The 26,120-nt window shown below is 63.7% G+C and overlaps 2 protein-coding genes across 2 annotated transcripts in view; one reads left to right on the forward strand and one right to left on the reverse strand.

The window, feature by feature from the left end:
- Positions 1 to 2,042: 2,042 nt before the first annotated feature.
- On the forward strand, positions 2,043 to 4,428 carry LOC118621110 (steroid 21-hydroxylase). The gene is made up of 10 exons (XM_036248399.1): positions 2,043 to 2,241; positions 2,320 to 2,409; positions 2,499 to 2,650; positions 2,735 to 2,830; positions 2,921 to 3,022; positions 3,116 to 3,202; positions 3,330 to 3,530; positions 3,713 to 3,891; positions 3,969 to 4,072; positions 4,163 to 4,428. The coding sequence occupies exons 1-10, from the start codon at positions 2,043 to 2,045 to the stop codon at positions 4,426 to 4,428; spliced, it is 1,476 nt and encodes a 491-aa protein (XP_036104292.1).
- A 26-nt stretch (positions 4,429 to 4,454) lies between these two features.
- The window catches only part of TNXB (tenascin XB), a 61,140-nt gene continuing 39,474 nt past the window's right edge, over positions 4,455 to 26,120 (reverse strand). Inside the window, exons 18-44 of the mRNA XM_036248631.1 lie at positions 25,459 to 25,773; positions 25,020 to 25,343; positions 24,337 to 24,660; positions 22,582 to 22,854; positions 21,900 to 22,223; positions 20,175 to 20,498; positions 19,484 to 19,816; positions 17,181 to 17,513; positions 15,442 to 15,765; positions 14,798 to 15,121; positions 13,061 to 13,384; positions 12,417 to 12,734; positions 11,085 to 11,426; positions 9,497 to 9,784; positions 8,075 to 8,398; positions 7,509 to 7,844; positions 7,198 to 7,320; positions 6,938 to 7,081; positions 6,642 to 6,761; positions 6,397 to 6,540; positions 6,183 to 6,313; positions 5,945 to 6,077; positions 5,708 to 5,859; positions 5,527 to 5,623; positions 5,274 to 5,435; positions 5,040 to 5,203; positions 4,455 to 4,732 (exon numbers count right to left, since the gene is read on the reverse strand). Coding sequence (XP_036104524.1) covers positions 4,631 to 4,732; positions 5,040 to 5,203; positions 5,274 to 5,435; positions 5,527 to 5,623; positions 5,708 to 5,859; positions 5,945 to 6,077; positions 6,183 to 6,313; positions 6,397 to 6,540; positions 6,642 to 6,761; positions 6,938 to 7,081; positions 7,198 to 7,320; positions 7,509 to 7,844; positions 8,075 to 8,398; positions 9,497 to 9,784; positions 11,085 to 11,426; positions 12,417 to 12,734; positions 13,061 to 13,384; positions 14,798 to 15,121; positions 15,442 to 15,765; positions 17,181 to 17,513; positions 19,484 to 19,816; positions 20,175 to 20,498; positions 21,900 to 22,223; positions 22,582 to 22,854; positions 24,337 to 24,660; positions 25,020 to 25,343; positions 25,459 to 25,773 — 6,602 coding nt within the window. The 3' untranslated portion in view covers positions 4,455 to 4,630. The remainder of the gene's footprint in view (positions 4,733 to 5,039; positions 5,204 to 5,273; positions 5,436 to 5,526; positions 5,624 to 5,707; positions 5,860 to 5,944; positions 6,078 to 6,182; positions 6,314 to 6,396; positions 6,541 to 6,641; positions 6,762 to 6,937; positions 7,082 to 7,197; positions 7,321 to 7,508; positions 7,845 to 8,074; positions 8,399 to 9,496; positions 9,785 to 11,084; positions 11,427 to 12,416; positions 12,735 to 13,060; positions 13,385 to 14,797; positions 15,122 to 15,441; positions 15,766 to 17,180; positions 17,514 to 19,483; positions 19,817 to 20,174; positions 20,499 to 21,899; positions 22,224 to 22,581; positions 22,855 to 24,336; positions 24,661 to 25,019; positions 25,344 to 25,458; positions 25,774 to 26,120) is intronic.

A 26,120-nucleotide genomic window follows, 5' to 3' on the forward strand; every position in this document is an offset into this window, starting at 1 on the left:
TGGCTGCCTTTGGTGTGTGTCAACACTCAGGGGACTGCTCTCTTGAGGTCAACCCCCCACCTGCCGACCTAGCTTTCCGCCCTGTGGTGGCACCGCTTGGGTCCTTAGGGCTGACCTAGAACCCATCAGAGAAATTGCTGAGAGCCCAGCAGCCTGCCATTCGCTCTGCAGACACCATGGATCTCACTCTGCCCTCCGTGCCAAGCCCTGTCCTCAGAGGAGTGACTGGGTAGCTGTGTGGTCCCGTGGGGCACATGGGGCATCGGACCTAGCCTGGGGGGATGGGAGAAGGGGGCAGGCAAGGCTTCCTGGAGGAGGTGACATCTGAGGTTCTGAAGGCTGAGGATGTAGGAAAGAGAGTGGCTAGATGAGGGATTTTAGGCAGGAGAAAGTATGAAAGGCATGAGGCCAGGGCGGGACAAGGATGTTTGTGGGCCCTGCATGTGACTCATCAGGTTGGAGTTTGATTTGGAGGGTTGTTTGTGAAAGAGATGGGGCTGGAGTCTGTGAAGCTGGCCAGCTTTCCAGGTCCCTCCTTTCGAATGGGGCCCCTGCTGTCCGTGCAACTCGAAGAGGTTCCGACCCCCAGTGCTTCAGAGGCTTCCTCGGGCTGTGGTCACACGGCCCTGTGCCTACCCGGCAGCCTGCTTCCCAAAGCCAGTCACATTTATGTGAGCCAAGGACTCAGCGACAGCTGGGGCTGGGTCTGAGCAAGGCAGCAGCCCAACCCCGGAAACTGGTTCTCTCCCGGCCCTGGGCACCGATCCAGGCAGAGCCTGCACCCTCCCACCAGGACCCACAGTGGGCTCCAAGCTAATGGGTGGGGCGACTGGGACCTCAACTCAGTCTCTGCAGTGGCACAGCCTGTGCTCTGGGTGCAGCTCTGAGGGAACGACCTTCTAGCCCTGGTGCTGGGTCAGTTCCCAGAGCCAGCAGTGAGAAGTCAGGGGATGGCCTGGGCCTCAGGTCACTCCAAGCCCTTAGCCCCCAGGAGGCCCTAACCTCACTGAGCCATCCCCCTCCTCTTTGGCGGTCTCTCCCCCAACCTTCCTCTAAGCCCCTCAACTGCCACCTACCTCACCCATAAAATTGGTCCATGATAATCCTACTTGGTTCAATGGGACCCCTCCTCTTATGGCTACAGCTCTCGGGATAGGGCTGGACCCCTGACCCCAGCTGTGGCTATTGAACTCCTTCTTGGGGACTTTGGAATCATGGGGGCCATGCTGAGTTGTGCTGGGAAGCCCCACTTACCCTTGGGCTGGAGCTGTGTCCTGTGACTCTGACCCCAGAGGCAGCCTGTTCTGCGCACTGAGCACCTGCGGGACAGGAGGGATGAGAGCACACGGGTGGCCCAGGGCCTCCACACGAGCTCTCGGGTTCGAGATGCCCCTGGTACTCATGTAATAGTTCTTATTTTTGGTTTAAGTCCTTCAAATTGGTCTCTTTTCCTTGCAACCAGAAAGTATCTGGTAAGAGCTCCAAATTGGGAACCGTATTCATCTTCAACTCTTGAGAGTGAAATAGGGCACTGATAATTGTTACAGAGGACTACAGGTGTGGTGTAGGAAAATCCAGGCACACCCAGCCACGTGGACACCCCTGCGCTCAGTCTCAGACGATCCTGGGGCACGTGAGGGGTGCCTGCCACTTTCCCTTGGAGACAAGTGGCAGCAGTAAGCCGCTCCGTCGGGGCGGCAGTGGGAGAGGGCTCCGGCCAGAACGTGGACACTTTCCTGCAGGCTGGTGTGGGGCCGCAGAGCTGAGGCTGGCCGTGGGAGAAAGGTCAGGGTTGTGCACGTCTTCCTTTCTTCTTGATGGATGAAAGAAGAAAGAAAGGCCCGTTCTTTGAAATATGGACTCCCCAAGGCCAACGGGCCTGGTGCCATTCCAAGAGTGTGCTACTCTGTGGGTGGGACAGTGGGCAGGGGCCTGGGGGAAGTAGCCAAGGGAAGGACCTAGAACAGCCTGCGCAGGGAGATGGATGGTGGGCCTCCAGAGCTATAAGAGGCCAGGCCAGCGCCTTGCACGGGTCTCCAGCCATGCTGCTCCTCGGGCTGCTGCTGCTCACTGTGCTGGCCAGTGCCCACCTGCTGTGGGGCCAGTGGAAGCTCAGGGGCCTCCACCTCCCACCTCTTGTCCCTGGCTTCCTGCATCTGCTGCAGCCCAACCTCCCCATCTACCTGCTCAGCCTGGCTCAGAAACTCGGGCCCATCTACCGGCTCCGCCTAGGGCTGCAAGGTGAGCTCCTGCCCCGCCTGCCCCTCCACAGTGGGATTCGGGTGCTCCCCGCTGACATCCTGCTTTGGCGCTCCCCAGATGTGGTGGTGCTGAACTCCAAGCGGACCATTGAGGAGGCCATGGTCAAGAAGTGGGCGGACTTTGCCGGCAGACCCCACATACCATCCTGTAAGGGTGGGAAGAAGCTGGGGCTGGGAGAGGCAGGGAAGGCAAGCCATGGCTTCCTTGGTCAGTTCGCCCCTCACCCCTACTCGCAGACAAGCTGGTGTCTCGGTACAGTCAGGACCTTTCACTTGGGGACTACTCCCAGCTCTGGAAGGCCCACAAGAGACTCACCCGCTCGGCTCTGCTGCTGGGCATGCGCTCCGTGGAGCCCCTGGTGGAGCAGCTGACCCAGGAGTTCTGCGAGGTGAAGCTGGACCCCATGGTCACCCCAGGTCGGCCTCACCTCTCCCAGCGGCCCTGGCCCGTTTAGCTCGTGCTTTCTCCACAGCGCATGAGAGCCCAGGCCGGCACCCCGGTGGCCATCCAGAAGGAGTTCTCTTTGCTCACCTGCAGCGTCATCTGCTGCCTCACCTTTGGAGACCAGGTCAAGGCTCCCTCATGCTCACATATGCTTCCCCCCCCCCCCCCCGCCCCGCTCCTCATCCTGAACTGAAAGGAGTCCTTCCTCCTGCAGGAGGACACCTTAGTACACATCTTTCACGACTGTGTCCAGGACTTGATGAAAACCTGGGACCACTGGTCCATCCAAATTTTGGACATTGTTCCCTTTCTCAGGGTGAGAAGGTGGAGTCCAGACACCCTGGCTCCTCGGGGTGGGCGGGGGACAGGCTGCTTTCCCGGCAGCTACACTCTCTCGCTCCCTGCCTAGTTCTTCCCCAGCCCTGGCCTCCGGAGGCTGCAGCAGGCTGTGCAGAACAGGGACCGCCTTGTGGAGCAGCAGCTGAGACGGCACAAGGTGGGCACTGTGCGTGGACCCTGTTGCTCAGCCCACAGCCAGCCACGTGGCTGCCCCAGTCCTCGGACTGGCGCCACCCCAGACCCTCTCCGGCAGCCGGGTGCTCAGGCGGGCCCTCCCTCCCCAGGAGAGCATGGCGGCAGGCCGCTGGAGGGACCTGACGGACTACATGCTCCAGGGGCTGGGGGAGCCGCGCGTGCAGGCGGGCTCTGGACAGCTCCTTGAAGGGCACGTGCATATGTCTGTGGTGGACCTTTTCATCGGCGGCACCGAGACCACTTCAACCACCCTCTCCTGGGCTGTGGCATTCTTGCTTCACCACCCTGAGGTGCACCCTGGGGGCAGGCTCCTTCCTGGGTGTCTGTCACTCTACCCTGGTACAGGCTGTGTTAGCGGGGTGGGGAGGGTGACTTCTAATCGGCACAAAGGCTTCTGTGGGTGCTCCAGGCATGGCTGGAAGAGGGTGAGCAGCAGGGCTGGGTCCGCACTAGACTTGCCCCCATTTCCCAGGTTCAGAAGCGACTGCAGGAGGAGTTGGACCGTGAACTGGGGCCTGGGGCCTGGAGCTCCCCAGTCCCGTACAAGGACCGCACTCGACTGCCCTTGCTCAACGCCACCATCGCAGAGGTGCTGCGCCTGCGGCCGGTCGTGCCCCTGGGCCTGCCACACCGCGCCACGCGGCCCAGCAGGTGACCTCCAGGGAGGTAGGGGTGAGCGGGACAGCAGGCGGGGACCTGGCGGGCCTCTCACTCCACCCTGCCCTCAGCATCTTCGGCTACGACATCCCGGAGGGCACAGTGATCATCCCCAACCTCCAAGGCGCCCACTTGGACGAGACCACCTGGGAGCGGCCCCACGAGTTCTGGCCGGGTGCGTGTGGGCGTGTGTGGAGGGGCCGTGGGCGGGAGCAGCGCGGGCTGGTCCCTGCGGCTGCTGACCAGGTCTGTCCTTCCCCCACAGACCGCTTCCTGGCGCCAGGGGCGAGCCCCAGAGCGCTGGCGTTCGGCTGCGGGGCGCGCGTGTGCGTGGGCGAGCCGCTGGCGCGCCTGGAGCTGTTCGTGGTGCTGGCGCGCCTGCTGCGGGCCTTCACGCTGCTGCCGCCGCCGGGCGCCCTGCCCTCCCTGCAGCCCCAGCCCCGCTGCGGCGTCAACCTCGCGGTGCAGCCTTTCCAGGTGCGGCTGCAGCCCCGGGGAGCAGACGCCGGGGGCCTGGGCGAGTGCCAGTGATGGGCAGGACGCGGGCCAGTCTCGTGCCTCAGTTTCTCCTTTTATTGCTCCTGTACACCCCCACCCCCCTGTAAACATAGTGCTGTGAGGTCGCGGCGGAGAAGGCTTCCTTTGGCGGCTGGGTGGTGAAGGCGGCCGGGCTCTTCTCTCCGCGGCCCTCAGTGCTTGGCAGTCGTAGCGGGTGGGGGAGGTGGGCCGAGGCTCAGCTTTCCCAGGCGGGCGCCCGGTAGCCTCTGGGTCGCAGCTTCATTTCCGTGAAGGGCACGGAGAACTCAAAGCCCTTCCAGTGGTACCAGCTCACTCCCTGGAAAGAGGTGTGGAGAGAGAGTCAGAGCAGACATCCCCTCCCCTCCCACCCCTGCCCCTTTGGGGAGCTGGTTCCCAGAAATCAATCAACCTTCTGCCCGCCCTGCTGCCTTCATAACTCCCAACTGCAAAGGACTGAGGCTTAATGCTGAGCTGACCCTTTCCATCCAATAAACCATCTCCTCCCAACACCGTGGTGAGATGACATTACTGTCCCACTTCACAGATGAAGGCCCTGAGGGCTCAGTCACCTGTCCTGTCACATCCAGGCAGCCAAGCCCCAGCTGCGCCTGCCCCGCCCTCACCTGGTGGTCCACTGTGCTCCCGTAGAGCCCGTTGAGGTTGGCATAGTGGCAGTTCCTGTACCACCAGGCCCCGCGGTAGGAAACGGCGCAGGAGATGAGCAAGTTATTGGGGTCTCGGTCCCGGGCAGAGAAGACACTGCCGCTGTGGTAGCTCATGGAGTCCCCTGGTGGGTGGGCAAGGGAAGGAGTGAGGGCCTCCCCTGCCCCGCCCGCCCCGCCCCGGCCCAGCCCTACCTGCGGTGCCGTGGTAGCCCTCCAGGTGCAGGCGGTAGTAGTCCTCGGCAGCGTCCACCCGGAAAGAGTCGTACTGGGCGAACACCACCTCGTCCCCAGCCCGAAGGTCCACGCGCATGGAGTAGTCTCCGGCTCTCGTCAGGCTGTGCAGGGCCTCATTGCCTGGGGTGGGAACCGTGCTCGCACCAGGGCCCTGCTGTCCACAGGGCTCCTGTCCCTTCCCTGGTCCCCCCGACCCCTGTGAGGCACTGACCCAGCCAGAACTCCCCGGAGATGTTCCCAAAACCATGGGCGTAGTCCTCCCAGTCCCTCCAGAAGTCTGTGTGTCCATCCATGCGGCGCTGGAACACCTGGGAGGCAGGGGCACTGTCAGCCTGTGGCTCCTGGTGCAGCAGCCAGCCCCTGCACAGACCCCGGCTTCCGGCTGCACCCACCAGCCAGCCGCCCCCATCGGTCTCCATGTCACAAAACACGTTCAGTGGCCGCTCGCGGTTGCCGTTGAGGAAGATGGTGGTGGTCCTGGAGGTGCCAGCCCCATTCTGCATCTCCTCCCCACAGTCCCGGGGGAAGGGGATCCGCAGCCCACCTGGGGAGAGCACAGGGAGGGGTCAGTCCGTTTCCCAGACCCCTGCTGCCCACTCAGCCCCACCTCAGGCCCAGCACCCAAGCACCAGTGGTGAAGGAGGTGGACATGGGCGGCGTGAGACTCTCGCCCCACATGGCCCGGAGCCAGGCTCTGTAGGTGGTAGAGGGAAAGAGGCCCAGGAGCTGGTGAGAAGTGACACCTCCTGGGAGCAGGATCTCCTGTGGGGTAGAAAAGGGGCCGGTCAGGGGACAGGGAGGCAGAGGCAGCCCCTCCTGGAGCAGAACCCAGAGAGAGGAGTTGGCCAGTGGGGCAGGGTGGCGCACCTGGGACTGTCCACCAGGGGTGTCATAGTTGAGCAGGTAGCCAGTTGGGGGCACTTGGGGCTCTGTCCAAGTAAGCAGGGCTGTGCGGGGGGTCACTTCCTTGGCCTCGAAGTCCCAGGGGCCCCTCAACCCTGGAAGGGGAACGGGGAAGAGAAGATGGAGACGAGGCCCTTCCTTGCGGCTGCCCTCCCACCCACCACCTCACAGGAGGCACCTGTGGTAAAGGTGATGCTGGCTGCAGAGGTGAAGTTGGGGCCCCTAAGGCCACGCACGGTGGCTGTGTAGTTGGTGTGGAGTGTGAGGCCGTGCAGGGGGTAGTCCACAGCGCTGCCAGGGGCTGAGGCCTGCAGAGAGGGGGCTGGGGGGATGGCAGGGGTCAGCAGCTGCCCTGCCAGAGCCCAGCCCGCCTCAGCTCTGCTTCTCTGAACAGTCCCCTCCAGACGCCTGAGCCCTGCTCACCGCCTGGGGCTGCGACCTGGACGGCATACGTGTCCACAGGGGCCTGGGGGGGCTTCCAGTGCAGCACGGCGGTTCCTGCCGACAAGTTCAGTGCGCGCAGCTGCGTGGGGCCATCAGGAACTGGGAGAAGGGAGGCGCTCAGAGCGCACCCTGCTGCTCTCCCCAACCCCTCTTCCCAAACCCTCCAGGGCCTCTGGTCTATGATGAGACCCTCCAGCACCCCTCCCCTCCTGCCACTCAACTACCCCCACCCACTGCCTCCTGCTCCCCTTCCGGCCCAGGCCCACCCATCTCACCCGTGGTGAGGAACCCGGTGAGAGGCTCGCTCTCCTCAAAGCCTCGGACGGACACCACTGTCACCTCATAGTGGGCGCCTGGGATCAGCCCCTGGAGTTTCTGGGCCCGGGCTCGGCCGTCCACTCGCACACTCTGTGGCTCCCCTGAAAACATGGTGGGCGTGGGAGGTTGCCCAGGGAGCCAGGAGGGGCTGTAGGGTGGGCAGCATGGAGGGTGCAGGAGAAACGAGAGCAGTGAGGACATGGGCAAAGGGTGTCACCTCCATCCGCCAGCTGGTAGGAAACTTTGAAGCTGTCGACTCTGGATGGTGGGGGCATCCAGCTGACCTTGGCTGAAGTCTCCCCAATTTCACTGAATTGGAGGTCACGGGGGCTCTCCAGTACTGAGGGGAGAGGCACACCAAGTAACAACGGTGAGGGCATGGAGCAGGGGCCCTGCGCCCGATCCCACCCCTCCTCCTCCGGCCAGCTGGCTCCAGGCACCGACATGGGCGTGCTGTGCTGTGCTCACACCCTGCACCACTCTCCAGCCTCCCCTGGCTGGGGCACCGGCTCCCAGCACGGGCCTCACCTGGGCTGAGGGTGCGGGCGGTGCCCTGCACGCTGTCCGCCTTGTGGGGCCCGCGCAGCCCATACAGTGTCAGGCTGTACAGGGTCCCGGGACGCAGGTCCCGGAGCACGGCCGAGCGCTGCGACCCGGGCATGGTCACCTCCCGCTGCAGCAGGGGGCGCTGAGGCGGCCCCATGGAGCTTGCTGACGGGACCCCGTATCGAAGCAGGAAGGAGTCGAAGGCCCCAGAGGGCGCCTCCCAGTTGAGTCGCAGAGAGCTGGTGGTCACGTCAGTCACAGACAGCTGGGACAGCCGGGGCCCTGGCTCCCCTGGGGTCTGACCTGCAGGAGCTGACCCTGCACAGACAAGAGTTTGGAGACAGAAGCACACAGGCTGGGTGACCTGGGGCAGGTCTCTCGGGCACCCTACCCTGCCAGGTGCCGCAGGCCCCAGTGATCACACATGTGCGCGGAGCAGGGCTGCTTGTCCACCCTCCTTCCTCCAGGGTGCCCTCCTCACGTTCCTTCCCCATGCCCACCCTTCCTAGGACGCAGGGAGGCTAGGACACAGGCCCCGCTTGTGGTACCTGTGGTGCCCTCAGCTGAGACAGGTCCCAGGCGCTTCCCCTCATGGAGGCCGTAGAGGAAGAACTTGTAGGGGGTGCTGGGCTCCAGGCCTGACACAAGGACCTTGTTCTGGTCGCCACCCACGAGCAAGGCCTGGGGCTGCCTGTTTGTGTCCCAATACTGGACCACAAAGGAGTCAAAGGGGCCCTGGGCCACGGTCCATGAGAGGTGCAGGGAGTCTGGGGTCCTGTTATTCACTACCAGCTCCCCCAGGCGGGGCCCTGCAGGGGTCTTGGGGGCCTCTGTGGCAGGGTGCCAGAGCACGGGCGTGTCCTCTTCTGGAGCTGTGGGAGAAGCCCAGGGGAGAAGCTGTGTGTACACGCGTGTGTGCATGTGTGTGTGCACACAGCGCCCCTCCCAACTCCATTGCACTGGTCCCTGGGAGGCCGGGCTGAGGTGGGGAGTTTATTGGTCCTGGCCATGGAGGAGAAGGTGGAGAGGAGAGAGCAGCTAGGCTCCGCTAGCATATACCTTCTCTTAAATATGCCACATCCCTGTGTTGGCGGTGAGGTCTGCCACCCAGGCCTCCCTGGGAGCCAACACTGTGCCCCAGCGCTGCTCTGTGGGCCCCTCTGCTGGGTCGGGATCCCTGCTGCCACCCCGTCTCCACACCGGTGTCACCTCGCCCTGGACTCCTGGGCCACTCCCGAGCTCTGGCCCTGGTTCTCCCTCTGAGAGAACTGAGGATGGAGTGGCTGGTGGCCAGGGCACTTGCCCTGGGGGCTGGGGGCTGGGCCAGCACCTCCAGAGGAGGAGCCTGGTCCACCAGCAGCCACTTCTCCCGTCTTTCTACCCCTTGCTGTTTTGTTTTCCAGTAATTTTCCACTTGAGAAAAGGCTCCTGACTCATCCACAGGAGGGGGTTTTATCCCTGTTGGGCCGGCCACCCTGCTGGGACGCAGGAGCAGCCAGCTCTGGAGCAGGGCAGGGGTAATAGATTGAGGACCACTTCCCAGGCCCCTCCTGGCCACCTGGCCTGGCTCCTGCTTTTTTTTTTTTTTTTTTTATCCTCACCCGAGGACATTTTTCCATTTTTTGTTCAGGTAGAGTGGGAGGGAGAGAGAGGAACAGAGAGAGAGAGAGAAACTTCGACGTGAAAGGGACACATCGAGTGGCTGCCACCCACACGACCCAACCAGGGCCGGGGACAAACTGCAACCGAGGTACGTGCCCCTAGCGGGAACCGAACCCGGGTCTCTCCGGACCGCAGGCCGACGCTCTAACCGCTGAGCCAAACCAGCCAGGGCCTGGCTCCTGCTTTTGATCGACTCCTGGTCACCATCTGAGCTGGCCCGTGGCACCTCCCTCTGGGCCCGGGCAGGGCTCCCTCATGCCCCTGCCCACTCCTGCCAGTCCCAAGCCCACGCAGGTCTTCCCCCTCACCTGTCACTCCCAGGACAGAGACAGGGCCCAGGCGCTGTCCTCCCAGGAGCCCGTAGAGCAGGAACTTGTATTTCCTGCCAGGCTCCAGGCCAGCTATGGTGGCCTCCCGCTGGTGTGCGGCCATGGGCACTTCCCGGGTCAGCCCGTTTGTGTCCCTGTACTGGACCATGAAGGAGTCAAAGGGGCCCTGGGCCACGGTCCACACCAGGTGCAGGGAATCTAGGGTCTCATCCGTCACTGTCAGCTCCCCTAGGCGGGGTGGGGGCTGCCACTCCTTCTCCAGGGGAGCTGTGGGGAAAGCCGGGGAGCAACTGTCAGGGCTGCCTTCCCCTCAGCCCTGGCCACTTCCTGGACAGTGAGGGTCTACGGAAGGGTCCCTGCTCCAGTCCGGTCCCACAGGAAGCAGGATGGGTAGCTTGGTCCCCTCCTCCAGAGGCCACTGCTCAAATTCCTTCCTGCCCCATTCCTTCCCTGCTGTGACCAGGGTGCAGGGAGAGCTCAAAAGATCCCCTCGTGCGAGAGGGGTGACGAGCTGCTGAGATGGGCTTGTTTCCCCCACCCCCAGTGCCCTGAGTAGAGATGTGGCCAGAGCTGAGAAAAGTCCCAGAGCGCATCTGGGTTGTCAGGTTGACAGGAGCCAGGCTGGGCAGCCAGTCAAGCTCATGGGCTGCCAATGCCTGGCATGACCACCCTGTTCTCCATCAGCCTGGGCCCTCCTTCCACCCACTTGCCCAGCCCCGAAGCAGCAGCTGGGAGAACGGAGCACAGAGCAGGCAGGGAGACCTGCCAAGGGTGGGCGCTGACTGCGGGTCGGAGAAGTCCGCATCCAGCCCCCATGATGGGGTTCAGGGAAGAGAACTGTGGACTGGCCCTGCGCCCCATCCTCGTCTGGCCGGGGTGACTCATGGTGCTGGGAGTGGGGTGAGAGTCAGTCACCCATCTCCGCCCCTCCTTGGGGGGCTGAGTCACGGGCACAATGACACCAGATTTTTCCTTTGCAGCCGGCCCGCCTGCATTTCCACCTCTCGCCACGAGGGGGCAGAGGGAGGAGGGGGACATTACTGAGCGCCAGCTGACCACGCAGGTGTGGAAGCCGAGCTTCAAGGGACAGAAGGGGCTTCTCCACGGCACACTGCTGGCAACTGGAAACTGAACACGGGTCTGCGTGGCTGCGAGGTCTGGGCTGTCTTTACGACATTACCAGTCAGAGAGTGAGAGAAAGAATGCCCATGAAACGCTCCACCAGCCTGGCGGAAACGGTAACGAGCCCTCGCCGAGGCCTCCTGGGCGGGGCTTCCGGGGAGGGCCTCCTGGGCGGGGCTTCCGGGGAGGGCCTCCTGGGCGGGGCTCCCGGGGAGGGCCTCCTGGGCGGGGCTCCCGGGGGAGGGCCTCCTGGGCGGGGCTTCCGGGAGGGCCTCCTGGGCGGGGCTTCCGGGAGGGCCTCCTGGGCGGGGCTTCCGGGGAGGGCCTCCTGGGCGGGGCTTCCGGGGGAGGGCCTCCTGGACGGGGCTTCCGGGAGGGCCTCCTGGGCGGGGCTGGGAGGCAGCTCGGGGCGGCTCGGGAGGGGCGCGGGCAGCGCTGGGCTCACCTGTGGTGCCTTCAGCAGAGACGGGGCCCAGCTGCTTCCTGCCCACCAGCCCGTAGAGCAGGAACTTGTACTTCCGGCTGGGCTCCAGGCCGGTGACGGTGACCTCTAGCTGGTCTGCGGCCACAGGCACCGCCTGGGGCTGCCCGTCCCTGTCCTTGTACTGGACCACGAAGGAGTCAAATTTGCCCTGGGGGACCGTCCACGAGAGCCTCACGGCGTCTGGGGTCACGTCCCTCACTGTCAGCTCCCCCAGGCGAGGAGCAGGTGTGGTGTCTGGGGCTGAAAAGGAGAGAGGTGCGGGAGAGTGACAGGAGCGGTGACAGGCAGACAGCTTGCTCAGGCCTCGTCAGGGAGAGGGACGCAGGGCACAGGGACGAAGGAGGAGCCAGGGAGGGCAGCAGGTGTCTTTCAGGACAGGATGAGGTGCGTGCCCTAGGCCAGGGCAGGATTGGGCTGCAGACCCCAGGGCTGCAGTTTGGGCACAGACAATGGCACGTCCACTGTCGCCAAAAAGGGGCAAAGGGTGGCCACAGACCCTGGGGCAGAGCTGGCCGCTGGCCTGCTCAGGGGTCTTCGCACCCTCCACGCTGAAGAGCAGGACACTGTACTGTGTCCAGGGGCCAGACCTGAGTGGCGGCCACGTAAGGCCTCAACATGGGCGCTGCCCGGGCTGCCCTGCACATGTCCTGCTGGGCAGGAAGGAGACGGAAGGCCCTGGGCCACTGTGCAGGACAGGCGCATCCTGTCCCAGGCCTCGGCACACGGCCAGCGCCTCCAGGCAGGCTGCTAGCGGGGCTCCGCAGAGAGGCTGGAACAGGCAGAGGGGACTCGGGGTTCAGCGGCCGCCCGAGCAAGGGAGAGCTTCCCTAGCCACAAAACAATCATGGAGCCTGCTCCAAGGTGATCACTGGGTCCCAGTTGTGTAAGCACTGAACAGTGGTGCGGGAGGGGGCTCACCACCACGGGACAGTCCCCGTGCGGACAAGGCAGAGGTCAGGACGCATTTGTGTAACACAGTCAGTGCACGCAGAGCAGAACTCAGGCCCATGCATGTGGGAGCCCCTGGGCGGCCCAGCTGTGAGAGTGGGGGAGCCACAGGTGAGCCCATGAGAAGCGAGAGGCTCCGAGAGAAGAGGAAAGGAACAAGGCCAAATGTGAGGCACAGGCCCCATGCCCACAGACTCCGACAAGAGTCTCCGGCATCCTCATACATTCAAGGACCACGCAGACATGGGCACCGTGAGACACAGGAAGGGGCCCCGCCAAGTGCGAGGAGTGCTGACATCCCAGGGGGCAGCAGAAACAAGAAGAGCACACCCCCACCCCACTCACCGGTCAGGCCCACGGTGGACACGGGGCCCATGCGCCGCCCCCCGTGCAGGCCGTACAGGTGCATCTTGTACTTGCGCCCCGGCTCCAGGCCCCGCACGGTCACCTCGCTCTCCTCACCCCCGACACGCACCACCTGCGGACGCCCGTCCCTGTCCTTGTACTGCACGGTGAAGGAGTCGAAGTGGCCCTGGGGGACGGTCCAGGACAGGCTCAGCGAGTCCGGGGACGATGCTGTCACCATCAGCTCCCCCAGCACGGGCTCCTCGGGGGGCTCTGGGGCCTCTGTGCTGGGCTCTGCGGGGCTTGGGGTCTCTTCTTCTGCAGCTGAGAAGGACAGGCACAGGGAGGGTGAGGCAGGGTCCATGGAGGTGTCCCGGGTCCTTCCCCAGCCGTGGTCGCGCAGGGCCCTGGGGTCACTTCAGAGAAGCCCCTCTGGGCTGGGAGGTCCTGCTCAGTCCAACCTCACCAAGACGCCCAGAGCTGGGGTCAGCTGTGGGGACAGGGCGGCCACCAGCACAGCTCACAGGGGCCCTTCCCTGCCCAGGCCCCGCTGGTCCTCAGGGAGCCCAGGGGGAGGCCCAGGGCACCATGGCTCAGCCTCCAGCAAGGCCAGCACCCCACCCCGGGGCTCCCCGTCCACTCACCTGTCACCCCCACGGCAGAGACGGGGCCCTGGCGCTGGCCGTCATGGAAGCCATACAGGTTCATCTTGTACTTGTGGTCGGGCTCCAGGCCCGAGATGGTGACCCCGTCCTCGTGTCCTGGCACCCGCACCGCCTTGGGCTGCCCGTCCCCGTTCTTGTACTGGACCAGGAAGTGGTCAAACTGGCCCTCGGGGACGGTCCAGGAGAGGCGCAGGGTGTCGGGGGTGGCGTCCGTCACTGTCAGCTCTCCCAGGCGCGGCTTGATGGGAGGCTCCGGGGTCATGGTCGGCGGGACTTGGGTGGTCACAGCTTCGTAGTCCGGAGCTGGACGACCTGGACACAGACATGGGGGACAGGCGAGGTCTCCTGAGTCCTCAGCTTGGCACATAATGGGCTCAGTTGCAAAAGTAAGGCGATAAGGACAGAATCTTGCCGTCCACGGGGGCTCTGGCTCCGAGCCTCTCTGGCCCCTTTAGTGTCTCCTTCCATCACCTCAGTCACCCCTCCTGGCCACCTCACCCCCGACCCAACGCTGCTGTGACCTGTCCCTCTGCTCAGCACTGCTGTCCGAGCACAGGGCCCTGCGGCCACCGTGCCTGGGCTCCCTCCACTGGCTTGTTGGCGTCTCACTCCCTGTGCTCCTGACTTTGCTCCAGAACAAGTCAGGAGGCTCCCTTCCCCCGAGCTTCCTGTCCTGTCCTCAGCTGCCAGTGGACTCGGGGTCCCACTCTCTCCCTAGTCCCTGTCGCTTCTCCTCACCCCCACACCTGCAGCCCAGACTCGCTGGCTTGGGCCACCCTCACCTCTCACCTGGCTCCCACCTCCCTCCTGCTCCTGCCTCCTCGGTCCCCTCTGCACAGGGCCCAGAGGGGACAGGAGACGCACAGCAGACTGAGTGGGTCTCACCTGAGCTGCACAGCCCTCTGTGCCCTGAGGAGCCCTGCTGAGCGCCCAGCTCCCCGCCTGGCTCGAGACTGCCCCCCTCCTCAGAGCATTTCATCCCAAACCCTCCCGTGTGCCCTGGCGCCCCAGCTCCGGGGCTCGGCACCCCGCGACACCGACACCTACACCGTGGTCTGACACACTCTTCGTCCTGTGGCGGTCACCATGCCGACACCTGCCTGACCTCAGGCCTCGGCTGCCCTGTGCTGCCCCCGTCTGGCCTGGCCCCAGGGCATCCTGTCATGTCTACACCCCCTTTGCCTGTCACATTGGTTCACAGCCTGTCTTCCCCCGACCGTGAGCCCCGTGAGGATGAGACCTTGAGTCTCTGCCAAGGTCGAGGTTGACCCTGTGAACCCCACAGTGCTGCGCTCAGGGCCCCGTCTGAGTGGACCCACTGCAGCCGTGGGTCCGGCCCTGTCAGAGCCCCGAGCTGGGGCGCTGCAGGCCGGACGCTGCTTTCTGAGCCCTCGGCCCTCCTGACACCTCAGTCCCGCCGCAGACGCTGCGTCCGGGGTCCGGGCCAGGTGCCGGCAGCCTTCCCTTCCACACCCTGGTGTGAGGAGGTGCTGCCAGTGTGGCCCTCAGACCAGCAGCACCCGCATCCGGAGGGTCTGGTAAGGGATGCGGAATCCCCCGGCCCCATCCGGCTGAACGCACGTGCGCTTTGCCACCTTACCCAGGCCAGGCAGGGGCAGGGGACCCGTGCGGGGGACACTAATGTTTCCACGAGGATGGGATGAAGGGAGAGTGTTCCAGGGCCCGTCCTCCCCGCCCCGCCCTCGCCCCACTCACCGGTCAGCCCCACGGTGGACACGGGGCCCATGCGCCGCCCCCCGTGCAGGCCGTACAGGTGCATCTTGTACTTGCGCCCCGGCTCCAGGCCCCGCACGGTCACCTCGCTCTCCTCACCCCCGACACGCACCACCTGGGGACGCCCGTCCCTGTCCTTGTACTGGACGGTGAAGGAGTCGAAGTGGCCCTGGGGGACGGTCCAGGACAGGCTCAGCGAGTCCGGGGACGATGCTGTCACCATCAGCTCCCCCAGCACGGGCTCCTCGGGGGGCTCTGGGGCCTCTGTGCTGGGCTCTGCGGGGCTGGGGGTCTCTTCCTCTGCAGCTGAGAAGGACAGGCACAGGGAGGGTGAGGCAGGGTCCATGGAGGTGTCCCGGGTCCTTCCCCAGCCGTGGTCGCGCAGGGCCCTGGGTCACTTCAGAGAAGCCCCTCCTGGGCTGGGAGGTCCTGCTCAGTCCAACCTCACCAAGACGCCCAGAGCTGGGGTCAGCTGTGGGGACAGGGCGGCCACCAGCACAGCTCACAGGGGCCCTTCCCTGCCCAGGCCCCGCTGGTCCTCAGGGAGCCCAGGGGGAGGCCCAGGGCACCATGGCTCAGCCTCCAGCAAGGCCAGCACCCCACCCCGGGGCTCCCCGTCCACTCACCTGTCACCCCCACGGCAGAGACGGGGCCCTGGCGCTGGCCGTCATGGAAGCCATACAGGTTCATCTTGTACTTGTGGTCGGGCTCCAGGCCCGAGATGGTGACCCCGTCCTCGTGTCCTGGCACCCGCACCGCCTTGGGCTGCCCGTCCCCGTTCTTGTACTGGACCAGGAAGTGGTCAAACTGGCCCTCGGGGACGGTCCAGGAGAGGCGCAGGGTGTCGGGGGTGGCGTCCGTCACTGTCAGCTCCCCCAGGCGCGGCTTGATGGGAGGCTCCGGGGTCATGGTCGGCGGGACTTGGGTGGTCACAGCTTCGTAGTCCGGAGCTGGACGACCTGGACACAGACATGGGGGACAGGCGAGGTCTCCTGAGTCCTCAGCTTGGCACATAATGGGCTCAGTTGCAAAAGTAAGGCGATAAGGACAGAATCTTGCCGTCCACGGGGGCTCTGGCTCCGAGCCTCTCTGGCCCCTTTAGTGTCTCCTTCCATCACCTCAGTCACCCCTCCTGGCCACCTCACCCCCGACCCAACGCTGCTGTGACCTGTCCCTCTGCTCAGCACTGCTGTCCGAGCACAGGGCCCTGCGGCCACCGTGCCTGGGCTCCCTCCACTGGCTTGTTGGCGTCTCACTCCCTGTGCTCCTGACTTTGCTCCAGAACAAGCCAGGAGGCCCCCCTTCCCCTGAGCTTCCTGTCCTGTCCTCAGCTGCCAGTGGACTCGGGGTCCCACTCTCTCCCAAGTCCCTGTCGCTTCTCCTCACCCCCACACCTGCAGCCCAGACTCGCTGGCTTGGGCCACCCTCACCTCTCACCTGGCTCCCACCTCCCTCCTGCTCCTGCCTCCTCGGTCCCCTCTGCACAGGGCCCAGAGGGGACAGGAGACGCACAGCAGACTGAGTGGGTCTCACCTGAGCTGCACAGCCCTCTGTGCCCTGAGGAGCCCTGCTGAGCGCCCAGCTCCCCGCCTGGCTCGAGACTGCCCCCCTCCTCAGAGCATTTCATCCCAAACCCTCCCGTGTGCCCTGGCGCCCCAGCTCCGGGGCTCGGCACCCCGCGACACCGACACCTACACCGTGGTCTGACACACTCTTCGTCCTGTGGCGGTCACCATGCCGACACCTGCCTGACCTCAGGCCTCGGCTGCCCTGTGCTGCCCCCGCCTGGCCTGGCCCCAGGGCGTCCTGTCATGTCTACACCCCCTTTGCCTGTCACATTGGTTCACAGCCTGTCTTCCCCCGACCGTGAGCCCCGTGAGGATGAGACCTTGAGTCTCTGCCAAGGTCGAGGTTGACCCTGTGAACCCCACAGTGCTGCGCTCAGGGCCCCGTCTGAGTGGACCCACTGCAGCCGTGGGTCCGGCCCTGTCAGAGCCCCGAGCTGGGGCGCTGCAGGCCGGACGCTGCTTTCTGAGCCCTCGGCCCTCCTGACACCTCAGTCCCGCCGCAGACGCTGCGCCCGGGGACCGGGCCAGGTGCCGGCAGCCTTCCCTCCCACACCCTGGTGTGAGGAGGTGCTGCCAGTGTGGCCCTCAGACCAGCAGCACCCGCATCCGGAGGGTCTGGTCATGGATGCGGAATCCCCCGGCCCCATCCGGCTGAACGCACGTGCGCTTTGCCACCTTACCCAGGCCAGGCAGGTGCAGGGGACCCGTGCGGGGGACACTAATATTTCCACGAGGATGGAATAAAGGGAGAGTGTTCCAGGGCCCGTCCTCCCCGCCCCGCCCTCGCCCCCACTCACCGGTCAGCCCCACGGTGGACACGGGGCCCATGCGCCGCCCCCCGTGCAGGCCGTACAGGTGCATCTTGTACTTGCGCCCCGGCTCCAGGCCCCGCACGGTCACCTCGCTCTCCTCACCCCCGACACGCACCACCTGCGGACGCCCGTCCCTGTCCTTGTACTGGACGGTGAAGGAGTCGAAGTGGCCCTGGGGGACGGTCCAGGACAGGCTCAGCGAGTCCGGGGACGATGCTGTCACCATCAGCTCCCCCAGCACGGGCTCCTCGGGGGGCTCTGGGGCCTCTGTGCTGGGTTCTGTGGGGCTGGGGGTCTCATCCACCTCCACCTTGGGAGCTGAGAAAAGAGATGGGGGTAAGGCTCCTTTGGGGACTGGCTTTTCTGGTCATGTCTGTAGGGACATGGAGTCCTTCCTGCTGCAATACTGGCCACGTTGTGGAATTGGACACCTGCGAGCCATTAAATTGACCAGTTGGTCCCGCCTGTGAGGAGAGAGTGGAGACGTTTTGCTGCCACGTATTTGTCGGCATGAACCTCCAGAAGGCCACTGGGACCTGTGTCAGAGCCAAAACAATGTTCCTTTCCTTTGACCCAATAATCTCATTTCTGGGCAGCTATCCTAAGAAAATGATTAAAAAGCAGGAAAAAGTTGTATCATAGGAGTTCATAATGGGGATGTTCATGACAGGAGAGTGTGTCAGAGGCCTGGAGACCCCTGGGGGCAGTTAATTTCGGGAGGGCACTCTTGGCACAAGGCCTCAAGGACCACTGCAGTGCCGTCCTGCGTGCAGACCCCCGCTGCCCACGCGCAGCCTGGTGCCAAGGAGAATGAGCCGAAGAAGGCACAGTCCCAGCCCCCGAAAATGCGCACAGGACTTATGCTCATCGCGGTGAATGGTGGTGACTGGGTCAAAGGTGGTCTGCTGAGTTTTCCTTATTTTCAAACTTTTTATCATGTTGATATATTCTTTTCACTAGAAAAATTACCTCTTAAAGACAAATATTGGATGACCAAAATGAACAATCTGGTGGAGGTGTGGAGTGGGGGGCATCGAACTCTCTAGTTTGATGGAGGGTAACAAACCTGGGCTGTGGGTGAGAATTAACGTCCCTTCAGGGTGTGAATCATACTAATGTCTGTTTTCTGTGAAACCTTGGCCCCTCCCCAGCACTGCTGTGGACACAGACAGGCCACACCCTGCAGTCCGGGAGGCTCCTGCTCTGAGTCTTCAGGGGAGGGTGGGGATGGGCAGCACCCCTCCCTCCTCCCAAGGGGCTAGGCTCATCCACATCCAGAGGCCTCTCCTGTAATACTCTCACCCGCGCCAGACGCCGGCTGACAGCCTCAGGGAAGCCAGCTTGGGTGCACGGGAGGACCTGCACTCACCCTGTGATTCTCCCCTTGTTTCTCAGGGACTAGAAGTATCTTTTTCATAGTTAGAAATGAGATAAGTCTCAAGAGTTATTGGAGTAAAAGACAAGGAGTAAAGGAGAGAAGTCATTATTATTATTTTTGTGAATCCTCACCCGAGAATATTTTGCCATTGATTTTCTTAGATAGAGTGGAAAGGAGGGAGGGGACAGAGAGACGTGATGTGAGAGAGACACAGGGATCGGTCCGAGTGCTCAGCCAGACCGGCCAGGGCTAGAAGACAGTATCTTAAAAAATGTTTCCTGATTATAGAAGAAATGCAGGTCAATTAAGACAGTTTGGACAACACAAACAGAATGAACAGAGAAGGGCGGGGCACCCTGCGCACCCCGCAGCGCCTCCGCCTCCATGTGCGCTCTCCTAGGCCCCTGACCCAGGTGGTGTGGGCGGCACTTCTACACACACGGTGGGCTCTTTATTCGGTGCAACATTGTAAAGCCATTGTCTCATGTTGAAGCACTTGAATGATGGCCTAATAGCTCATCTTATAGATGTCCTCTACCGATTAACTCTCCCAATGTTGGTTAGTATGTTGAGTTCTTTCCTCATTTTTTCCTTTTTGTTATAACAAAGAATACTGTGATTACGTTGGAAAAAAGAACATTCTAGAAGATCAGGCTTGGCCAGTGTCCAACAGCCCTGTGGAGGGGCTGGTGGCCGACAATCAAGAGGAGGCCACACGAGTGGAATGATGAGCTGCAGGCTGGCAAGCACCAAACCACGAAGCATGGGCCACGGCCCAGTGCCACGGAGGGGCGCACTAAGGAGAGGGGTCCTGGCCCTCAGAGGCTGGCAGAACAGCAGAACAGTCAACCAGGTGACCCATGAAAAAAAGCAGTTCTCCCCTGAGCAAACACGAACACCCCCCACTCACCGGTCAGGCCCACGGTGGACACGGGGCCCATGCGCTGCCCCCCGTGCAGGCCGTACAGGTGCATCTTGTACTTGCGCCCCGGCTCCAGGCCCTGCACGGTCACCTCGCTCTCCTCACCCCCGACACGCACCACCTGGGGACGCCCGTCCCTGTCCTTGTACTGCACGGTGAAGGAGTCGAAGTGGCCCTGGGGGACGGTCCAGGACAGGCTCAGCGAGTCCGGGGACGATGCTGTCACCATCAGCTCCCCCAGCACGGGCTCCTTGGGGGGCTCTGGGGGCTCTGGGGCCTCTGTGCTGGGCTCTGCGGGGCTGGGGGTCTCTTCCTCTGCAGCTGAGAAGGACAGGCACAGGGAGGGTGAGGCAGGGTCCATGGAGGTGTCCCGGGTCCTTCCCCAGCCGTGGTCGCGCAGGGCCCTGGGGTCACTTCAGAGAAGCCCCTTCTGGGCTGGGAGGTCCTGCTCAGTCCAACCTCACCAAGACGCCCAGAGCTGGGGTCAGCTGTGGGGACAGGGCGGCCACCAGCACAGCTCACAGGGGCCCTTCCCTGCCCAAGCCCCGCTGGTCCTCAGGGAGCCCGGGGGAGGCCCAGGGCACCATGGCTCAGCCTCCAGCAGGGCCAGCACCCACTCACCCCTCCCAGGCTGTGGGCCTCCTGCGGGCTCCCACCCCGGGGCTCCCCGTCCACTCACCTGTCACCCCCACGGCAGAGACGGGGCCCTGGCGCTGGCCGTCATGGAAGCCATACAGGTTCATCTTGTACTTGTGGTCGGGCTCCAGGCCCGAGATGGTGACCCCGTCCTCGTGTCCTGGCACCCGCACCGCCTTGGGCTGCCCGTCCCCGTTCTTGTACTGGACCAGGAAGTGGTCAAACTGGCCCTCGGGGACGGTCCAGGAGAGGCGCAGGGTGTCGGGGGTGGCGTCCGTCACTGTCAGCTCCCCCAGGCGCGGCTTGATGGGAGGCTCCGGGGTCATGGTCGGCGGGACTTGGGTGGTCACAGCTTCGTAGTCCGGAGCTGGACGACCTGGACACAGACATGGGGGACAGGCGAGGTCTCCTGAGTCCTCAGCTTGGCACATAATGGGCTCAGTTGCAAAAGTAAGGCGATAAGGACAGAATCTTGCCGTCCACGGGGGCTCTGGCTCCGAGCCTCTCTGGCCCCTTTAGTGTCTCCTTCCATCACCTCAGTCACCCCTCCTGGCCACCTCACCCCCGACCCAACGCTGCTGTGACCTGTCCCTCTGCTCAGCACTGCTGTCCGAGCACAGGGCCCTGCGGCCACCGTGCCTGGGCTCCCTCCACTGGCTTGTTGGCGTCTCACTCCCTGTGCTCCTGACTTTGCTCCAGAACAAGCCAGGAGGCCCCCCTTCCCCCGAGCTTCCTGTCCTGTCCTCAGCTGCCAGTGGACTCGGGGTCCCACTCTCTCCCTAGTCCCTGTCGCTTCTCCTCACCCCCACACCTGCAGCCCAGACTCGCTGGCTTGGGCCACCCTCACCTCTCACCTGGCTCCCACCTCCCTCCTGCTCCTGCCTCCTCGGTCCCCTCTGCACAGGGCCCAGAGGGGACAGGAGACGCACAGCAGACTGAGTGGGTCTCACCTGAGCTGCACAGCCCTCTGTGCCCTGAGGAGCCCTGCTGAGCGCCCAGCTCCCCGCCTGGCTCGAGACTGCCCCCCTCCTCAGAGCATTTCATCCCAAACCCTCCCGTGTGCCCTGGCGCCCCAGCTCCGGGGCTCGGCACCCCGCGACACCGTGGTCTGACACACTCTTCGTCCTGTGGCGGTCACCATGCCGACACCTGCCTGACCTCAGGCCTCGGCTGCCCTGTGCTGCCCCCGCCTGGCCTGGCCCCAGGGCGTCCTGTCATGTCTACACCCCCTTTGCCTGTCACATTGGTTCACAGCCTGTCTTCCCCCGACCGTGAGCCCCGTGAGGATGAGACCTTGAGTCTCTGCCAAGGTCGAGGTTGACCCTGTGAACCCCACAGTGCTGGGCTCAGGGCCCCGTCTGAGTGGACCCACTGCAGCCGTGGGTCCGGCCCTGTCAGAGCCCCGAGCTGGGGCGCTGCAGGCCGGACGCTGCTTTCTGAGCCCTCGGCCCTCCTGACACCTCAGTCCCGCCGCAGACGCTGCACCCGGGGTCCGGGCCAGGTGCCGGCAGCCTTCCCTCCCACACCCTGGTGTGAGGAGGTGCTGCCAGTGTGGCCCTCAGACCAGCAGCACCCGCATCCGGAGGGTCTGGTCAGGGATGCGGAATCCCCCGGCCCCATCCGGCTGAACGCACGTGCGCTTTGCCACCTTACCCAGGCCAGGCAGGGGCAGGGGACCCGTGCGGGGGACACTAATGTTTCCACGAGGATGGGATGAAGGGAGAGTGTTCCAGGGCCCGTCCTCCCGGCCCGCCCTCGCCCCACTCACCGGTCAGCCCCACGGTGGACACGGGGCCCATGCGCCGCCCCCCGTGCAGGCCGTACAGGTGCATCTTGTACTTGCGCCCCGGCTCCAGGCCCTGCACGGTCACCTCGCTCTCCTCACCCCCGACACGCACCACCTGGGGACGCCCGTCCCTGTCCTTGTACTGGACGGTGAAGGAGTCGAAGTGGCCCTGGGGGACGGTCCAGGACAGGCTCAGCGAGTCCGGGGACGATGCTGTCACCATCAGCTCCCCCAGCACGGGCTCCTCGGGGGGCTCTGGGGCCTCTGTGCTGGGCTCTGCGGGGCTGGGGGTCTCTTCCTCTGCAGCTGAGAAGGACAGGCACAGGGAGGGTGAGGCAGGGTCCATGGAGGTGTCCCGGCTCCTTCCCCAGCCGTGGTCGCGCAGGGCCCTGGGGTCACTTCAGAGAAGCCCCTCTGGGCTGGGAGGTCCTGCTCAGTCCAACCTCACCAAGACGCCCAGAGCTGGGGTCAGCTGTGGGGACAGGGCGGCCACCAGCACAGCTCACAGGGGCCCTTCCCTGCCCAGGCCCCGCTGGTCCTCAGGGAGCCCAGGGGGAGGCCCAGGGCACCATGGCTCAGCCTCCAGCAGGGCCAGCACCCACTCACCCCTCCCAGGCTGTGGGCCTCCTGCGGGCTCCCACCCCGGGGCTCCCCGTCCACTTACCTGTCACCCCCATGGCAGAGACGGGGCCCTGGCGCTGGCCGTCATGGAAGCCATACAGGTTCATCTTGTACTTGTGGTCGGGCTCCAGGCCCGAGATGGTGACCCCGTCCTCGTGTCCTGGCACCCGCACCGCCTTGGGCTGCCCGTCCCCGTTCTTGTACTGGACCAGGAAGTGGTCAAACTGGCCCTCGGGGACGGTCCAGGAGAGGCGCAGGGTGTCGGGGGTGGCGTCCGTCACTGTCAGCTCCCCCAGGCGCGGCTCGTCTTTGGGAGCTGGGAAGAGAGGCAAACAGAAGCTCTCCTATTGTTGGGAGGAGTTGCTAAGCCCCCAGCTATCCTGGATTCAGATCAGAAGTGGTCCCGCTTTGGGCCGAACTTAAGATCCATTTCTGGTTCTGATCATCAGGGCTCTGTGGCCTCTTCTTTTTTTTTTTATCCTCACCCGAGGACAGTTTTCCATATTTTGTTCAGATAGAGTGGGAGGGAGAGAGAGAGAGAAACATCCACGTGAAAGGGACACATCGAGTGGTCGCCACCCGCATGACCCAACCAGGGCTGGGAACAAACTACAACCGAGGTACATGCCCTTAGCGGGAACCGAACCGGGTCTCTCTGGACCGCAGGCCGACGCTCTAAACACTGAGCAAACCCGCCTGGCATGACTGCTCCTTTTAAAGGTATAAAGGTATAATGATTATCATGTGATTTTTTTTTCTTTATTGATTTTAGAGAGAGAGGAAGGGAGAGAGAGAGAGAGATAGAAACATCGATGAGAGAGGGCATCGTTTGGCTGCCTCCTGCATGTCCCCCACTGGGGATCAGGCCCACAACCTGGGCATGTGCCCTGACTGGGAATCAAACCGACGACCTCCTGGTGCCTAGGTCGAAGTTCAACCACTGAGCCACAGCGGCCAGGCCATGTGGTTATTTTAAATTGCATTTTCTAAGAGAGGACCATGAATATGTAGGGATGAAGGAGTGTCTGGGGTGAGCATGGACAGGCCAGGCGTCTGCGCCAGGAGGAGCAGTTTGGTGTATACAGGAGTACAGTGCTGCCCCCACGTGGTGGGCCCTGAAATGTGCTCAGTGAAGTGGGCACAGAAGAGTGCGCTGTGCCCTCCTTGCATGGCCCCGGAGTGGCAGGGCGATGGGCAGCCCCCGTGAGGGTGCCCGGTCTGCCTCGGAAGGGGCTGGACCGGGCTTTCTCTCCGGGTGGTGGAGAAGCCCTGAAAGAGGCAGTGGGGAAGCAGGAGGCATTTCTGGTATGTGAGTTATGTCAGTAACTTGTGTGGGGCCCAGAGCCTTCCTGGGGAGGCGGGCAGTGAGTGGGGGACAGCAAGCCGACGGGCGGAGTCGACCTCTGGTGGAAGCAGTGATGACCCCTGGGACCCCTTCCTCTTTGTGTATATGTTCAAAATTGTATATCATAAATATCTGTTGAATGCATTAATATACTGAAGTTTAGGTCCAACCCCCAAACAGAGCTCTTCCCAGAATTCCCAGGTGAAGCAGAGAGCCACGCGGGCCAGGGCATAATTGCCTCGGAGTCTCAGTCCCAAAGGGCCTCTCGGATGGCCGGGCGCTCCCCTGAGACCTGCTTCTCCTGTGCCGGACCACCCCTGTCCTGAGCTGTCCAGTGGACAGTGTGCAGGTCCGAGGCTGAGCATGCCATCTACACTGGAGGAGGCCCTGGAGAACCCACTGCTGACACCTTTCCTGAGCCCACCCCTGGGAGTCCTTCCGCCCCCCACTCACCGGTCAGGCCCACGGTGGACACGGGGCCCATGCGCCGCCCCCCGTGCAGGCCGTACAGGTGCATCTTGTACTTGCGCCCCGGCTCCAGGCCCCGCACGGTCACCTCGCTCTCCTCACCCCCGACACGCACCACCTGGGGACGCCCGTCCCTGTCCTTGTACTGGACGGTGAAGGAGTCGAAGTGGCCCTGGGGGACGGTCCAGGACAGGCTCAGCGAGTCCGGGGACGATGCTGTCACCATCAGCTCCCCCAGCACGGGCTCCTCGGGGGGCTCTGGGGCCTCTGTGCTGGGCTCTGCGGGGCTGGGGGTCTCTTCCTCTGCAGCTGAGAAGGACAGGCACAGGGAGGGTGAGGCAGGGTCCATGGAGGTGTCCCGGGTCCTTCCCCAGCCGTGGTCGCGCAGGGCCCTGGGGTCACTTCAGAGAAGCCCCTCCTGGGCTGGGAGGTCCTGCTCAGTCCAACCTCACCAAGACGCCCAGAGCTGGGGTCAGCTGTGGGGACAGGGCGGCCACCAGCACAGCTCACAGGGGCCCTTCCCTGCCCAGGCCCCGCTGGTCCTCAGGGAGCCCAGGGGGAGGCCCAGGGCACCATGGCTCAGCCTCCAGCAGGGCCAGCACCCACTCACCCCTCCCAGGCTGTGGGCCTCCTGCGGGCTCCCACCCCGGGGCTCCCCGTCCACTCACCTGTCACCCCCATGGCAGAGACGGGGCCCTGGCGCTGGCCGTCATGGAAGCCATACAGGTTCATCTTGTACTTGTGGTCGGGCTCCAGGCCCAAGATGGTGACCCCGTCCTCGTGTCCTGGCACCCGCACCGCCTTGGGCTGCCCGTCCCCGTTCTTGTACTGGACCAGGAAGTGGTCAAACTGGCCCTCGGGGACGGTCCAGGAGAGGCGCAGGGTGTCGGGGGTGGCGTCCATCACTGTCAGCTCCCCCAGGCGCGGCTTGATGGGAGGCTCCGGGGTCATGGTGGGAGGTTCTGAAGGTTCACCCTCCTCTTCTGTTGGGACTGAATGGAGAGAGAGAGAGAGACCTGAGAGGGGACCAGTGTCCTCCGGCCTCCTCTCCTCGGGCTCTCATGCCGTTTGGGAGGAAGCAGGGTGTGCGGAGTTCCTCCTGCTCACCTGTGAGGGCCTGGACCTGGGCAGGACCCAGACGCTGCTGGCCACGGAAACCGTACAAATTCACCAGGTATCTGTGGTTGGACTCCAGGCCAGAGAGGGTGATGCTGTGCTGGTTGCCCCCTACACTGACAACTTGGAGTTGCCCATCCTGGTGTGTGTATTGGACCTCGAAGGAGTCAAACTCCCCCTCAGTGACTGTCCAGGACAGGTGCAGGGTGTGTGGGGTGGTCTCGTCCACGGTCAGCTCCCTGAAGTGGGGCTCAGACTCTGGAGGGTTTGGGGCCGTGGTCTCAGCTCCTATTTCCTCCCTGGGGGCTGGTTCAGAGAGACAGGTAGAGCTGAGTGACAGGTGTGTCACTGCAACAGGTCTCCCCAAGGGGAGGGCAGGAGGTGAAGCAAGAAGCCAGCGGTAAAGAGGCCAACTATCAATACACAGGGAGGAATTTCAGAAGCATGATGCTAAATGCAAGAAGCCAAACACAAAAGACTATGTATTGTGTGATTCTGCAAATGAAGTGCTTCAAAAGGCAGAAAAGACAGATGGCAGTCCATGGTGCCAGAGACTGGGGAAGGGGAATCGGCTCCTAGGGGCACAGTGAACTCTGGGGTCCAGGGAAATGTTTTACAGCTCAGTTGTGGTGATGATTTCATGACATACATAT

The sequence above is a fragment of the Molossus molossus genome, unplaced genomic scaffold, assembly GCF_014108415.1.
Source record: "Molossus molossus isolate mMolMol1 unplaced genomic scaffold, mMolMol1.p scaffold_m16_p_8, whole genome shotgun sequence".
NCBI lineage: Eukaryota > Metazoa > Chordata > Mammalia > Chiroptera > Molossidae > Molossus > Molossus molossus.

Bases quoted from the DNA above. Each gene is read 5' to 3' on its own strand.
- LOC118621110 (XM_036248399.1), top strand. From the start codon at position 2,043: ATGCTGCTCCTCGGGCTGCTGCTGCTCACTGTGCTGGCCAGTGCCCAC. The intron at 2,242-2,319 runs GTGAGCTCCTGC...GGCGCTCCCCAG, and splicing joins GCTCCGCCTAGGGCTGCAAG to ATGTGGTGGTGCTGAACTCC. The intron at 2,410-2,498 runs GTAAGGGTGGGA...CCCTACTCGCAG, and splicing joins CAGACCCCACATACCATCCT to ACAAGCTGGTGTCTCGGTAC.